The 17,914-nt window shown below is 40.8% G+C and overlaps 1 protein-coding gene across 1 annotated transcript in view; it reads left to right on the plus strand.

Annotated features, from left to right (window-relative positions):
* Nucleotides 1-3,143: 3,143 nt before the first annotated feature.
* LOC102855338 (ubiquitin-conjugating enzyme E2 R2-like) overlaps nt 3,144-17,914 on the plus strand; it is a 26,664-nt gene continuing 11,893 nt past the window's right edge. Inside the window, exon 1 of the mRNA XM_006901930.1 lies at nt 3,144-3,147. Coding sequence (XP_006901992.1) covers nt 3,144-3,147 — 4 coding nt within the window. The remainder of the gene's footprint in view (nt 3,148-17,914) is intronic.

Below are 17,914 nucleotides of genomic sequence, written 5' to 3' on the forward strand. Positions count from 1 at the left end.
CATCTTGACTAGAGGAAGACTTATCAATAAGCTGCATTATGCAAATGACACAACCTTACTTGGTGAAACTGAGGAGGGCCTGAAGCATTTTCTGAAGGTCAAGGGCTGCAGTGCTCAATATGGTTTGAAACTCAACATCAAGAAAACAAAGATTCTCACCAATTAGATGAAAAAGAGATTTAGGGTGCTAACAAATTCATTTTTCTTGGCTCCACAATCAACTGTCATGTAAGCAACAGTCAGGAGATAAAAAGATGAATTGCACTGGGAAAAGTTTCCTCTCAGGGACCCCTTCAGAGACTGATGAGCAATGACATCAGTTTAGAGATTAAGGTTTGCCTGATCCAGGCCATAGTCTTTCCAATGATTTACTACACATCAGAGAACTGGACAATGAATAAGGATGACAGAAAAACAATTTATACCTTTGAGTTATGGTGCTGGAGAAGAGTATTGAATATACTATGAACAGCTAAGAGAACAAAAATATCTGTCCTGGAGAGGGTGAAACTAGGTTGCTCCTTGGAGGTAATAATTTACAAGTTGTGTCTCACATAACTTGGGTATATGGACAGGAGGGACTAGCCACTGGAAACGGACATCATGCTTGGAGGGGTGGGGGGTCTGCATAGGAGAGGAAGACCCTGGATGAAATAGATTGACGCAGTGACTTGGGTAATAGGGCAGGCTATGTCAGAGAGAGTGTTGTTAGCTCTGGATAGTTTAGGGTTCAGGGCTATCATTTGTAGAGTCGCTAAGAGTCGCAGTTACTGGATGGCAAATAAGCACCATCACTATCTCACCACCACCATCACCACCACCACCACCACCACCACCACTACCACTACCACCATCACCACCACAACTGTTCTTCATTGTGAGAGGATAAATGACAGCTTGTTGAGCCAAATAAATAAATACAACATACATACTGCTAACTTGTTCATGATGTACTATAAAAATGATCATGTAAGTATTATATCACAAAAGGTGTGTTATTAGGAAGTACCAGTACTCAGAAAAACAGACCACACTGGAAAAAGCGTCTCTATGAAAGAGAGGAAGACCCTCAATGAAGTGGATTGACACAGGATCTGCAACAATGGCTTGAGCATGACTGAGATCGTAAGGTCTCTATGGGGAGATGTATGAAAGAAGAGGGATGGGACATCTCCATCAATATGATTTTTTCTTGTTTTTAGGTGCCATCGAGTTGAATACGACTCATAGATGCCCTATGGAAAAAATATTTGAACCAAGTCCTGTTCTGTGTGATCCTCACACTATCTGAAACAAACACTTTTTAAATCCATCTGGTTGGGGCTCTTCCTCTCCTTCACCAATCCTCCAACCTTACCCACATCATGTTCCTCTCTAAGGAGTAACCACTCAGCATTATGTGCAAAGTAAGTGAAGCGAAACCTCATCATTCTTGCCTATAAAGAGCACTCCAGCTGCACCCATCCATGGGATGTTCAGTGCTCTTCTCCAACACCACAACTCAAAAACATAAATTCCTTTTCTGCCATCCTTATTCATTGTCCAGGTCTTGGGTGCATAGCTAGTAATTGGAAAAAGTGTGTCCTGAATCAGACTCACCTTAGTTCTCAAACTGGCATCACTATTCCTCAATAATTTATAAAGGTCTCTAACTTCAGATTTCCCCAGTGCAATGCATCTCCTTATTTCCTGACAGCTGGTACCAAGGGTTTAAATTATGGATCCAAGCAAGATGAAGTTGTTGATACTTTCAATTTCCTCTCCATACATCAGGACACTGCCTATTGGTTCAGTGGATATCATCCATGAATAAAGCGAAAGGTCATTACAAAAACAGAGGAGAGAAAAAAACCGAAATGGATGTCAGAAGAGACCCTAAAGTTTTCAGTGGAACATCGAGAAGCCAAATCTTAAAGGAAAACATGTCAAAGTGAAAGAGCTGGACAGATGGTATCAAAGGGTAGCTCGGAAGGACAAAGCAAAATATTATAATGCAATGTGCAGAGAGCTACAATTGGAGAATAAAAAGGAAAGAACTCGCATTGCATTTCCCAAGGTGAAAGAACTGAAAAACAAATTTGTGCCTGGTGCAGAATGTTGAAAGATGCTATGGGAAATATATTGAATGACCCAGAATGCATCAAACGAAGATGAAGGGAATACACAGATTTACTGTACCAGAAAGAATTGACACTAAAAAATTTCAGGAAGTACCATATGAACAGCAGCCAGTGGTAATGAAAGAGGAATGGAAGCTGCCTTGAAGGCATTGGCAAAAAATAAAGTCCCAGAAATCGATGAGGTAGCAATTGACTTGTTTCAATTAACAAATACAATCTTGGGTGCACTCACCAGTCTATACCAGAAAATTTGATGGAAGGTTGGCTGGTCAATGGACTGTAAGTGGTCCATATGTTTTCCTTTTCCCAAAAAGGGTGATGCAACTGAATATGGAAATTATCAAACAATATCATTGATATCATATACAAGCAAAATACTGCCGAGGATAATGAAAAAAAGTGCTGAAGAGTACATAGATAGGGAATGGCCAGAAGTTCAGTTGGGATTTAGAAGAGGACGTGGTACCTGGACTAGTATTGCTGATTTCAGGTGGATCCTGGCTGAAAGTAAGGAATACCAGAAGAATGTCTTTTTGTGCTTTATTGAGTACGCAAAGATGTTTGCGTTTGACTGTGTGGCTCATGACAGGTTGCGGATGACTTTGAGGAGAATAGAAATTCCAGAGCACTTGATCGTGATCATGAGGAACCTATACATGGAGCAGAAGGCTGTTGTGTGAACAGAGCAGGGGAGTGCTGCATGGTATGGAATTGGGAAAGGAGTGTGTCAGCGATGTATTCTGTCTCCATACATGTTCCATTTATATACTGACCAAATTATCTGAGAAGCTGGACTCTATGAAGAGGAATGTGGCATCCAAAATGGAGGGAGACTCATCAATAACCTGCGTTATGCAGATAACACAACCTCACTTGCACAAAGTGAAGATTTGAAGAACTTGTTGCAGAAGATCAAGGAGTGAGCCTTTAGTCTGGATTGCATCTCAATATCCATAAAATGAAGATTTTTACCACTGGTCCCATAGAATTTGCTGCCTCATAAAACCCACTAGAAGATCGGCTATGGGTCAGTTCCATCTAGATGGCACAACCACCACGAGTCACAGTCCACTTGAATGCACCTAACAGCAACAAGAGTTACCATAAAGTATTCTAATTTTTGTGGCATGATTTATCTTGATAATTTATCACTGATATATCATTTTTTCATTACCTTAAATTCCATAGCTGAGTGAATTCGAAACTGTCCCAACCCTGTCCGTCTCTAGGGCCACTTCCTGATCCACTTGTCAGGGTTTGATGAACAAGATCCTACTCCAAGCCTGACACACCACAACGCAGAGTTTGATATCCATACAAGACCATCATGACCTTTGTGGGGTGTCGAGGTTCTTCTTAACTTTTCCCTACCATCGATTTCCTGCCCCTGACTCAATCCCAACTCATGGAAACCCCTCTACAGGTCAAGGCTGCTAATATTTATGGGAAATACCTATCATCTTCCTCCCAAAGTCACCCGGTAGATTTGAACTATCAACATTTTGGTTAGTGGTACAATATATAGTGCACTACACTACCAGGAATCCGTTCTCTCTGCTAGGAGTCTAGAATGGGATCCAATGTATGAGACCACAAGCAACCTCTTCTCATCCTCCATCAAAAAGCCAGTGAGTTGCTCAGTGACTGGGGCTGCCAGCAGACGGCACCAACACCCAGAGAGAAGACATTCAAGATGTGCTTCTGCTCGTTCATGTCTTCTCTAGGAACCTAAAGTCAATGAGGAGCAGCTGGTGATCCAGGATCAGGGAATTGGAGAAGAATGTCTGGGCTTGTCCACAGCCCCCTATGTAAATTACCTGTTTGAAGAAAAGCTCTAAATAGAATGAGAGACGGAATTTAGAGACTGGAACAGAAGGAGAGTTTACCTGTGAAAAGAAGACTAGACTTTCCTTCTGTCTGGATGTTAAGCATGTTAAGGATAAGGGTCGTGTACACCAGATCAGACAAGGCAGTGGAGAGAAAAAACGTGCTTCCCTCCGCTTCCACCTGCCAGTCATTGGAAGAGTTAATCATACAGACTTTGAACTATTGACTCTAGTCCCCAAACTCAAGTGAGTGTCATAGAGGAGAGACTGAGTCTGTTTCAGATATGAAGGCAAATTGGTAGAGAGACAGTTCTAAGACATAATGAACCACTCGTGGTTAACCTACTTCTCTGTCGTCTCCTCCTTAAGCACTTACAGCTGTCCAACTCCCTGCCTTCCATCACCTGAGCCCCCACCAGGAAAGATATCCCCTATGAGTCTGTTTAGCACACTGACCAGGGAAGACACTCAGTCCAGAGTTCGCTGATGTGCTTTATTGAGATATATAGCAGAGGAGGTGGGTTCTTTTCCAGGGAGGATTGTTCACTCTTGTCCCATCACTGGGAGATCTTCTGTTCCGTAGAACTTCACTCTTGATAACTTTTTCAGCTCTCAAACTCAGTAGGAATGTCAGATGTAACAAGGTCTCAGAGAAAGGATGGAGCAGGGAGGGGGAGGTGGTGTTAAATTCTGTTAGGAAATGACACTGGATAGGTGGCTTTGAGCATATTTTTTTTTTAAATCATGGACTATATGCTCATCTCCTCAGCATCTTTATTTCTGCGCAGAGCTTAGAGATGAAGGGACATGGCTGTGGATCCATTCGCTGTAGTAGGACACTTTAGTATAAACTCCAGGATATAGTAAAGTTCCACATCTTCTGCCCCCACTCACTATCCCTATCTGCAGCCAGCTGTGCTGCCAGTAACACACCAAGGGTCCTCCGGCGTCTCCCTGTGGGCAGAAAGAATAGGTGGTGAATATCAAGGTCCTTCAACCTTTTGTGAAGAAAAGACAACAAATAAGAAAAATGAGCAGACATGAAAAATGGGGGACTCACATAGCAGGAGTCTCGGCCTACACTCCCGGCACACAGCATGTCTTCCTTGATGTATTTTCCATGTTTATTTTTGCAGACCTCCTCATCCACAATAGGAATCCATACCTCCTGTAGGTTGTAGGGTGGAGGCAGTCGCTCTGTGGGGAGAATCTAGTGAGCTTGGGTGGCAGGATGAAGGGGTTTTTTTCTTCTCCCCTTCACTGTGATCATTAGTGACTTCTGGTGGCATCTCCTCAGACTTCCAAATGCACTGACCCAGCCATAACATTGAACTCAAGATGTTGGGTTCTAGAAGAGCACACTAAGCCTCAATTTCCCCCCAACCCCTTGACCACCAGCGCTATATATCACTCACTCCACTGGTTTCCCTGTGCCCGTTGACTAACTCTCTAGGCTGAAAACATGGGCACCAGACCCAGGAGAGAACTCATTGTAGAGTTTTCTTATCTCTATATAATTGTTACTGGTAAATCAGAACACTGTGAAGGCATGGTCTTGGGGTCAGAGTGAACTTGGACCACTGATCCATGTTCACATGGTGATCAACTCCCTTAACTCCCCTCAGTCTTCTTTCCCATTCTTATACTTAAGATGTAAGATAACAAGGGACCCAGGGATTCCCTTCAGCTGGTTTTTGTGCCCCAATCTAGTCCTGTGGAGATATACAACTCCACTCTCAGGTTGCTTCTAGAGGAACCTGGTTGAGACTTTGATGATAACTTTTTACCAACTGTCTTCTCTTACCATCCCAGGGTCAGCCCTCTCCCCTGTGACCCCATTACCCTGAACCTTACCGTTTACTTTAATGTTACCCCAACCAGTCAACCAGCAATATTTGCCTGCTGGGATCTCAAGGCCAGGTGCAGCAAGTTGAGTTTTGTTCACATAAAAAGATAGCGTCAAGGGGTTTTCCAATTTCAGAAGGGCCACATCTCCTTGATTTGTGGCTCCAAGGTGTGGTTTGTAGTTGGGGTGTGGAATAACCTCAGTCACATTCTGAAAAGGGCCGCTAGCAGAGAGTTTTACTTCTCCCACTTGGACCTTCAAATGCTGAGGTGCACGTCTGTTTTTTGAGAAAAATAGAATGAAAATCAGATGCTTCTCAGAATTTGGGACAGAGTCAGACCCATCCCAATAGCAGGCATTTGTGAGCCTCTTGAAGTCCAGGATATCTCTCTACATGGAGAAGCTGGGATCCTGCTGGAACCCAGGACTTCCACCACTCCATCTAGGAAGCTCCATAATTTTCGATTACAGTAGCCTCACATTTTCTACAAACCACCAGCAGTTGTTTGTGTGTGTGTTTGACTTACCCTGAAACACAGTGTGCAGCAGTCAGCACCCACTGCTCATGGATGATGGAGCCTCCACATGTAAAATACCAAGATTCATCGATTGACCTCCACAGGCTAACCTGCCATGGCCACTCTCCAGGTGTAGCATTCCATCCACCGATGATGCCCACAAGCTCTTCCTCTGGCCTGAGAGCTAGGAAGAAAGAGGTAAGGATCAGTAATAGAGGGGCCAGGGTCCCTGGTCCTATCACAGTTCAGTCTTCCCCTGTCAGATTCTGTCCAGTTGCAGGAGTGAGCTAAGCCTTCCTCAAAAGGGTTCTTACCCCATCCCACCACACACCAGGCAACTCCCTGGAAACTGTAGGCAGAGACTGAGGGACAGGGCATGGACTGGAAACAGTCAGAACTCACCTGAGTTCATAGGCACAGAAGTCCCCAGGCAGGGGAGGGTTGACAACAGCAGCCACAGCATCTGAAGGGGAAGGACATGTGAAGAGACTCTGCCCTGGGGTCTGGGATGGAGATGGCAAAAGTGAACAGGTAGCATTATCACCTCATCAGGTTGCAGATTTATGCCCAGGGCCACTCTTTGAGCCCTTTTATCTTCTACTTTAGGAAGTGGGCAGGGGAGTCAGCTTCCTATGGGGAGGGTCATAGGATGAGTCAGGGTTTTTCCTTCAGTGGGACCCGGGGTAACCCAGGTATGACTTTTCCTGAGAGATCATGGAGCAAATTGATTTTCCATTCAACTGTTTATCCACAATGTTTTTTGACATTGACTACAATTTCAATTTCTTTATTGCAAAAGCACTCTTCAAGTTTTCTATTTTTGGGGCACATATTTCCTTTCTCTTTCTAGATTATTTTATAGGTTGTGATAGCTTTGGCCATAATAACTAATCTCCTTTATAGAATCTTTCTCCAACAATTCAACATCTGTATTTTACCCCGTTTCTGAAGAAAATGATCTGATGTGTTTGCTGTTCTTGTGTACTGTTGAATTGGTGCCAACCCATAGATGACCCTCTGGTGGGTTTTCAGAGGCAGCAATCACATGAGATTGCCCATCTTTCTCCCAGAGAAAGAGCAGCTGGTGGCCTTGAACTGTGTGTCTTAGGGTTTGCATTGCAGCTTCTTGGCTCAGTCGATCTCATTTTTCAAAACACTCCTTCAGGAGTAAAAGCACTGAATGCTTAGTAATTTTGCTCACTGATTAAAAGTATTATACCATTGCCAACTTGTATGTGGTTTTGATAATTTGATACAGCCGGATTCTTTTGTTTCCCAATAATCTATTTCTCAATTTGTGAAATAACGGTAAAATCTGACCCTGTTCTTGTCTAAATCCCCTCATTTTTTTCTTCCACCCATTATTGCAACATGTGGGTTACAGTTTTTATTAAAAAACTGTGCTAATTACAATGATTTATAACAATATTGTAAAACAATATGCACAAATGGTTGAGTGGAATACCAATTTGTTTCATAAATTACCACTTATATCACAAGTTCAGCAGCTTATGGGGCACAGCTACCCTGTAATAAACATGGGGATATTTTGATCAGAGTTGAATATCTGGCAACTGTCCTAGTGACTATTTAAAACTTGGGTTTAGTGTGACTATATGTTTAATAGAGAGGGATAACATTATTTCCATGATCTATACCTTATTTAGACATGACTGCTGATAGTTTCATGGTGTTGTTTGGTGCTGTTGAGTGATAAGCCCCCTATGAACAACAAACCTAAACTCTGTCCTACCTGTGTCATCCTCACAAACTCTGACACACTTGAGCCCATTGCTGCAGTCCCTCCATCTGGTTGAAGGTCTTTCTTTCTTTTGCCATCTCTTCACCTCCACAAGAATGTTGTCTCTCCCAATGAATGTCTTCTCTTAGAAGCAAAGTATGTAATATGAAGTTTTGTCATCCTTGCATCCAAGAATCACTCTGACTGCCTCTCCTCTAAGACATAACTTTGCTATGTTGGCAGTCCATGAGACACTCAGTAGTCATCTCCAATACCACAACTCAAAGGCATGACGTCTGTCATCCTTGTCCATTACACAGCTCTCAGATGACTAGCAAGTGATCGAAAAGACCATGCCCTGAATCAGGCATACCTCAGTCCTCAAACTATCATCATTGGTCCTCTATAATTTGGAGAGGTCTGTGTGTAGACTTTCCCACTGCAATATGCCTGATTTCCTGACTATTGGTATCACATGTACTGATTGTGGATCAAAATAAGGTGAAGTCATTGACAGTTTCAATCTTTTTTCCATCTATCGTGATGTTGCCTTTTTGGCCCAGTGGTGAGAATTTTTGTTTTCTTAATGTTGGGATGCAATCCATACAAAGGCTGTAGTCTTTGATCATCCACAACATGTTTCAAGTGTCCCTTGCTTTCAACAAGCAAGGTTGTCATCCGCATAATGAAGATATTGATGAATCTTCCTCAAATTCTGATGCTACATTCTTCTTCATAGCATCCATCTTCTTGAAAATTTGCTTATAAAAAAAACAAAAAAAAAAGAAAATTTGCTTAGCATACCGTTTGAATAGGTATGAAGAAGAGGTACAGCACAGATGCATATCTTTCTTAATTTTTTTTTTTAATTTTGTGTGCGTGTACCATCAAATCAAATCTGACTGGTACAGGAGGATATTGCGCCTCCTTCTCCGGCAGAGCATCTGAACCGTGTTCCCCTGGGATTGCAGTGCAGCTTCTTGCCACTAGGCCACCAGAGCTCCCCTTATCTTTCTTAATTTTAAACCAAGTTTGATCTCTTCTTATTCTGCTTGCACAACAGCCTCTTAGTCTAGGTTTCACATGAACACAGTTATGTGTTCTAGGACTCCCCTTGTTTAATGTTAGCTATACTTTGTTATGGCCCTCAGAGTCGGGTGCCTTCGTATTGTCAGTAAAGCACAAATAGACATTCTTCTTGTATTCTTTGCCTTCAGTCAGGATCCATCTGACATCAACAGTGATATCCCTAAATCCAACTTGAACATCTGATAATTCTCTGTCTATATCTGTTCTATCAATTTTTGAATGATCTTCAGTAATATTTTGCTTGCATGTGCTATTAATAAAGTAGTTCGATAATTTCTATATTCTACCAGATCATCTTTTTTGGGAATGGGAACAAGTATGAGTCTCTTCCTTTCAGTTGACCAGGCAGCTGTCCTGGCATATAAATTTTCAGCGCTATATCTGTTAGCTGAAACGTGTCAACTCGTATCCTATCAGTTCCTAGAGCATCATCCCCAGCTACCCCTCCCTCCATGTCTCCATTGCATCTAAATTTTCCCTTCATTATAATTGCCTCTTTATCCTATCATACTTTCTGAAACTTTCCATTGTTGGTCATTTCTTTTTGGTACAGTGATTATGTGTATTCCCTCCATCTACCTTTGATGCTTCCTGGATAATTCAATACTTTGTGTAAATAATCTCTTAAGGATTGGAATTGGATGATTCAATTACTTATTCAATTCTTTTAGCCTGAGAAATTACGAGTGAGATGGACTTAATGTGCTTATTTATTTCCTTTCCTCTTTTTATATGAGTGGAAGCTTACAAAATCATATTGAATTTTCATTCACTCATTCCTACACACTATTTAATAACATTAATTACAGTTGATTAATGTGATGAAGTGATTTAAAACTGAGGAATTAATGAAAAACAAACCCTTTCTCTTGATCCGACTTAACTAATTTTTGCCTCCTCCTTTCTTTCACATCTTTGTTAGTACTGGAATGTAAACAGTTCTTCAGCTCTTTCTAGTAATGCTTATATGGCATAATTGCCATTTTGTGATTGACTCATGCCACTCGAAAAATTTTCTAAATTTATTCATGTTGTGGACTATTTACTAAATTCTTAACAATTTCTTAGTGATGCACAATGCTTTCTTGTGTGAATGTACCACAGTTCTTTTCCCCATTTATCCCATGATGGACACTTGGGATGTTTGCAACTCCTTGGGATATTGTGAATAATACTACAAAAGATGTTAGTATAAGCATGTAAGTTTATGTTGGAATTTCTCTTTCTTTGGAATGTATGCTCATGTAAGAATTCTGTTTTAAATGGTATTTCTATTCCCAAATTTTTAAAGAAATTGCAAACTACTTTTTGTAGTGGTTGTATCATTTTGCATTCTATATAAGTGAACTTAAGAAAAGTCATCATTCTATAATTTTATAAATAATCTTATATACTTTATAATATTATATATGTTGTTGTTGTTATTATGTGCTGTAGAGTCTCTTGTGACTCATAGCTACTCTTTGTACAACAGTCCTAAACCCTGCTCTATCCTGTGCCAATCTCACTGTCTCCGACACACCCATCCTGATTACGTCAGTTACTGAATCAATCCACCTTACAAAGGGTCTTCCCATCCTTGGCTGTCCCTCCACCCTCCCAAGCATGACAACCCTCTCCAATGACTGGTCCCTTCTTGCAATATGTCCAAAATATGTCTGACGAAGCCTCAGAGTCCTTGCCTCCAAGGAGCAGCCTGGTTTAATCCTCTCCAGGATGAAACTGTTTGTTTTCTTACGACTCCATGATCCATTCAATACTCTGCTCCAGCACCTCAGCTCACAGGAATCCATTTTACTTCTATACTCCCTAGTCACTGCCCAGCTCTCTGATGCACAGCAAATGATTGCAAGACTACAGCTTGTATCAGGCACACCTTACTCTCCAGAGTGACACCATTGCTCTTCCGTACCCTGGAGAGGTCTCTAGCAGCAGACTTTTCCATCACAATATGTCTTTTAATTTCCTGTCTGTGATTTGGAGCCAAACAAACTGAAGCTGTTGACAATCTCAATATCTTCACCATCCATCTGATGTTGCCAATTGGCCGAGTGGTGAGGTCATTTGTCTTCTTCATATTGAGCCTTAATCCATGTTGAAGGCTGCAGTCCTTGACCTTCTGCAGCAAGCACTTCATTTCCTCCTCAGTTTCAGCAAGCAGGGTTGTGTCATCTACACAATGCAGATTGTTGATGGATCTTCCACCAATCCTGATGCCACACATCTCCTCATAGAACCCAGCCTCCCAGATAATCTGTTCAGCCTACAGGTTGAAAAGTATGGAAATAGGACACATCATTGGCTTACACCCTTCCCACTTTTGAACCATGTAGTATTTTCTTGCTCTGTTCTGACCACTGACTCTTGTTGGAAGTGCAGGTTTCGCATTAGCACGATCAAGTGTGCTGAGATTCCCATTCTTCTCAGTTAGCCACAGTTTGTTATGATCCACACAGTCAAACGTCTTTGCATAATTAGTGAAACACAGATAGACATTCTTCTGGTATTCCCTGCTTTCAGCTAAGATCCATCTAACATTAGCTACAATATCCTTAGTACTTCAACCTCTACTAAACCCCTCCTGGACTTCTGTCAATTCTCTACTGATGTGCTGTTCCAGTAATTTTTGGATAATCTTCAGTAGGATCTTGCTTGCATTTGATATCAGTGATATTGTTCTATAATTTCCACACTCTGTTGGGTCACCTTTCTTAGGAATGGGAACAAATATAGATATCTTCCATTTAATAGGGAAGTGGTTGTGCTTTAGATTACTTGGCGTATTTTGGTGAGTACATCCAGGGCAACATCTGTTAATTGAAGTAGGTCAATTGGTATACCATCTATTCCTGGGGAATATTTATATTTATTTTTTGCTAATTCCTTCAAAGCAGCTTGAAATTCCACCTTCATCACCATAGGCTCTTGCTCTTATGTTGTTTCATGAATTTCTTCTGTGTCTGCCAATTTCTTTCGATACAGTGACTCTTCATACTCTTTCCATCTTCTTTTAATACTTCCACTTCCTGGATCATTTAATATTCTGCCTAAAGCATCTTTAATAATATTTATTTTTATAAATTTAATTTAATATTTTTTATATAAATATTCAAGGTTGATGGTGAAACTATTACAGCATCCTTTCGATATAGTGGTGCATGATCCTCTTACCCATTGCTTACTAGATCCTTGCTGTGTGATATTTGCAAAGAGGAAGAAATACATTGTGAAATCATAAAAAGGGGATCTGTAATCCTGCAATATGTAGCACAAACTATAGCCATAAAATGACATTGCACTGTATAGTTTCTGAGTCCATTATTTGGGGTGAATGTACTTAACATTTGAGGGAACTTAAAGATTGGTCCTTGGATCAGTAAGGAAGGGATTTATGGTCAGTAGATACAATGGAAAGTGTTAGCGATCACTTGTTATGTTTTTTTTTTTAATTTTTTTTCCTTGTTATGTTGTTGTTATGTGCCGTTGAGTCACTTGCAACTCATAGTGACCCTATGTACAACAACCCTAAACCCTGCTCTATCCTGTGCCAATCGCACTGCCTCTGATTCACCCATCCCGATTACCCTAGTCACTGAAACAATCCACCTCATAGAGGGCCTTCCCCTCCTGCGCCTTCCCTCCACCTCCCAAGCATGATGTCCTTCTCCAAGGACCTGTCCCTCTTTACAACATGTCCAAAATATGTCAGACGAAGCCCCAGAATCCTTGCCTCCAAGGAGTAGCTTGGTTTAACCCTCTCCAGGATGAATCTATTTGTTTTCTTGGCAGTCCATGGTACTTTCAATACTCTTCTCCAGCACCACAGCTCAAAGGCATCAATGCTCCTTCTGTCCTCCCTAGTCATTGTCCAACTCTCTGATGCATAACAAGTAATTGTAAAGACCATGGCCTGTATCAGACGCACCTTAGTTTCCAGAGACACACCATTGCTCTTGAGAGCTTCCTAACTGCAGACTTTCCCATTGCAATACGAATCACTTACCTTTTTAAAAAATTAATTTTAATGAAAATTTATAGACTTTGGATTTACATTTTTGCACTTTTCTCCCTGCCTTCCCCTAACCCAAGAACACTTTTCTCTTTGAAAAGTAAAAGAAAAATTCTTTCATTGTTTTACAGTCCCCCCTCCCAGGTCCACTCAACTATGAAGCCTTTGTTCCGGACTCCTGTCATGACTATAAGATCCAATCACATATCCCCTTTAAGCAGTTTTCTCCCTCATCTGTTTCAATGCAGTATACATTATTTATCCAGTCTTTCTCAGTCTCCCTCCAACTCCTATGTCAGTCCCATTTTACAACAGTGGCACTATGCAGTATTCGTCCCTTTGTGACTGAGATATTTCACTCAGCATAATGTCCTCCAGGGTCACACATTGCATGAATTCCTTGTTTTTCAATGCAGAGTAGTATTCCATTGTGTGAATATACCACAGCTTCTCTATCCATTTGTTTGTTGATGGGCACTTGGGTTGTTTCCAACTCCTTGCTATTGTGAACAAAGCCGCGATAAACTTGGGTGTGCATATACCGGCTTGGGTGGCAGTTACGTTTTCTTTAAGGTATATTCCCAATAGTGGAATTGCTGAGTCAAATGGTATATCTATTTGCAACTTTTTGAGAAAGCGCCATACCACCTTCCACAGTGGTTGCACCATTTTACACTTCCACCAAGAGTGAATAGGGTTCTCGTTTCTCCACAACCTCTCCAGCATTCGTTGCTTGCTGTTGGGTTAAATTTTGCTATTCTGACTGGGGTGAGATAGTATCTCATAGTTGTTTTGATTTGCATCTCTCTTAAAGCGAAGGACTTTGAACATCTCTTCACGTGTTTGTTCAGTATCTGAAAGTCTTTATGGTGAAGTGTCTGCTCATATTCTGTGCCCACTTTTCCATTGGATTGTTTACCTTTATCTTGTTGTGGTGATTCCCTTAATTTTTGAATTCTTTTTTATATTGGTTTTCTTAGAAAGGTCATATACATTGTTTCACACTGTTCCTCTTTCACATTGTGTTCATACAATCCTTCCCATGCATTATGGTTTCTGAAAACAATTTTTCTTTTTTGCTTCTAATTGATTTGCTCACAAAGTCTGCATACATGGTATTTCACACTATTCTTCATTCATATTGTGCTTTAAGCAACCATTCTCATGCTTTATGTTTTATAAAATTAATCACCATTAGACTTTTTTGGTTCTTGTGTTTCTTTCCTGAAATTTCCTTTATCCCTTCCTACCATCCACCAAATTGTGCAATCCTGTGCTTTTGCCCCTACCCATCCTTGCCCCTCTGTTCCCACCCTTTCTTTCCTTGGGTCCCCATACATGTTTTACTTCTCATCCTTCTATTTTTACATAATGATCTTATGCAGTATTTGTCCTTATGAGACTGAATTAGTTGACTCAACTTAATGCTCTTCAGTGTCCCCCAAGTTATAGAATATTTTTTTAAATCATTGCTCCTCAGCGTTGCATAGTATTCCATTGTGTGTGTATGTACCACAATTTATCAATCAATTCAGTTGTAGTTGGGCGCTTGGGATGTTTTTATGTTTTTGTGATGGTAAATAATGATGCTATGAACACTGGTATACAAATCTCCTTTGTATCTCAGTTCTAAATTCCTTGGAGTATATTCTTAGTATTGGAATCATACTAGCTAGGTCATATTTAGTTTCTATGTTCAACTTTTTGTGGAAATGTCAGACCGCCTTCCAGAGTGGTTGTACCATTTTACCATGCCCCTAACAGTGTGTGGGAGTTCTACCTCTCCACATCATCTCCAACATTTATTGCTTGCTGCCCTGCTAAACTTTGCCACTGCTACTGAGGTGAGATGGCATCTCATTGCAGTTTTGATTTGCATCTCTCTTCTGGGCAGTGATTTTGACCATTTCTTCATGTGAGATTCACTTATTTTGAGAGTAACTACAAGCTGAGCATCTCCCCAAAACAAAGCAGGCTTCATATTGGTAGGAATTGTATACTTGTCCAATTCACCTTCCAGTTCCTTGCAAAACAAAAGACAGGGTAAGCTGGTTGACACTCATTGGTTAACCTGTAGCTGTTGTCTTAATTGTTGCATTTTCTGTTACTTTTATGGCTTGAATTGTTCCCAAAAGTTATGCTGATGTCCAAATTCCTTTTCCTGAGGCTTTTTTGACAATAAGGATAACACATACACTATCACACACCAACAACGAATATGTCTAAAAATAGTTGGTGTTGAGTAAAAACTGACTCATATCTGACCCTCCAGTGGGTTTTCAGAGACTGTAAATCACACAAGTGGAGAAAATCACACAAGTGGAGATAGACCAACTTTGTTCTGCAGAGCTACTGGTGGATTTCAATGACTTGGTCTTTGGTGGCCTACTGGTAAGAAGCTATGCTGCAATCCCAAAGGCATGTGATTCAAATCCACTAGCAGGTCTGTGGGGAAGGATGGACAATCTACTCCTGCGTGACTAACTGCCTCTGTAAACCCGCTGGAGGGTCAACTATGAGTCAGTTTTTACTAGACAGCATATAAAAACAATACAGAGTAGGATAGGCAAGGCTCTATAAATTTCCACATGATAGTGTATTAAAGAGAGAGAAGAGATGATCATATCTAGAGGGAAATTGCACTACTGTAGATTTGTTCCAGGAGTGTATGAGTGTCTGAATCTCTTCACAACATCCCCTGCTTTCGGTGTTGGATGCCATTGTAAGCATTGCTATTTTTTGCTGGAGGCAGATTACATCTCCTTGTTTTGATTTGAATTTCTGTAAGAACTAGGGATCTTAAACTAGTTCCTTGTTCTTGATGGCCATCTGAATGTCTTCTCTGGTGAAGTCTGTATTTCTGTCCTCTTCTATTAGTATTTGGTTACTTTTTTCCCCATCAGGTAAGAGTATTGAATTTTCTCTTATGGCGTTTATACAAAATTGAGATGCATGTCTGGATTTTTATCTTTGTTGTTTTATTGGTATAGTGGATTGCACTTATATTTTTTCTTTTTTTAAGTTGAGATTTAAATCTAAGTTTATAGAGAACTTGGATTACCATTCATTCATTGTTGCACATTTTTACCCCTGCCCCCCATCCCCAGTTCACTTTTTTCTTTGGAAAAAAATTATTTCATTGTTATACCGTACCCCCTCCCCAATCCACTTTCCTATGATGCTCTTATTCTGGAAAAAGAGATATGTAATGCTTCATGAATTTGCATGTCATCCTTGCACAGGGGCCTTGTTAATCTTCTTTGTATTGTTCCAATTTTAGTGTTTGTACTGCTGAAGCAAGCACCGCACTTATTGTTTTTCTAATGGTCATTCAATCATTATTATGTACATAATGGATATTCTTTTTACACACAGATACACACAAACACTCTCCCCACCCATAGCCAATGTACTGGCAATAGAGATTGAAGCCATTACTCTTTCAAACAGGAGCCATAGAAGGTCTTTATCACATCTCCTTTTCAGTATTGTTTTAGAAGCCATCACCTGAGTAGTAAGACAAGCAAAGGAAATAAAGATATTTGTATTGCAGAATGCCATCATCCTGTCTACAGAAAATACAAAACACTCCTGAAGAAAATGACTGAATTGAGTTCACCAATTCAATATTGTGGCAAGTTACAAGATTAACATACAACAATCAGTCAGATACTTCTAGAATAACAAGGAGACCTTGGAAAAGGAGACAAGGAAAACATTATAACTTATGACACTGGTATTGAAAAGATGAAATGCATTGGAATAAATATAACGAGAGATACAAAAGACCTATCAAAAGAAAACTGCAAAAGACTATTACAAGAAACATAAATAGACCTATATAAATTGAAAACTATGCCATATTTATCAATCAGAAGACACTGAGAATATGCCAATATTACCAAAAGTATTCTTCAAGTAGAATGAAATTGCCATCAAAATATTACTGTCATTGTTCATTGTTGTTGTTATGTGCCGTCGAGTTGTTTGCGACTCTATGTACAACAGCCCTAAATTCTGTTCTGTCCTGTGCCAGTCGCACTGTCTCTGACACTCACATCCTGATTATCCCGGTCACTGAATCAATCCACCTCATAGAAGGCCTTCCCCTCCTGCGCCTTCCCTCCACCTCCCAAGCATGATGTCCTTCTCCAAGGACCGGTCTCGCCTCAGAACATGTCCAAAATATGTTAGACAAAGCCTCAGAATCCTTGCCTCCAAGGAGCCACCCGGTTTAACCCTTTTCCAAGATGAATCTGTTTTTCTAGCAGTCCATGGTATTCTCAATACTCTTCTCCAACACCACAGCTCAAAGGCATCAATGCTCCTTCTGTCCTCCCTAATCATTGTCCAACTTTCTGATGCATAATAAGTGATTGCGAAGACCGTCGTCTTTATCAAACGCACCTTAGTCTCCATAGAGACACCATTGCTCTTCAGTACTTTGGAGAGGTGCCTAACAGCAGACTTTCCCATGGCAATGCGACTTTTAATTTCCTGGCTACCGGTGCCAAGACTGTTGACTGTGGAGCCAAGGAAACGAACGCTGTGTACAATCTCAGTCTCTTCACCATCCATTCTGATGCTGCTAATTGGTCCAGTGGTGAGAATCTTTGTCTTCTTGGCATTGAGCCTCAATCCATATTGGAGGCCGCCGTCCTTGACCCTCTGCAGCAGGCGCTTCAGGTCCTCTTCAGTTTCAGCAAGCAGGGTTGTGTCATCCGCATAACGCAGATTGTTGATAAATCGTCCGCCAATCTTGACC

The sequence above is a fragment of the Elephantulus edwardii genome, unplaced genomic scaffold, assembly GCF_000299155.1.
Source record: "Elephantulus edwardii isolate Elephantulus edwardi_28Jun2011 unplaced genomic scaffold, EleEdw1.0 scaffold00350, whole genome shotgun sequence".
NCBI classification, from domain to species: domain Eukaryota; kingdom Metazoa; phylum Chordata; class Mammalia; order Macroscelidea; family Macroscelididae; genus Elephantulus; species Elephantulus edwardii.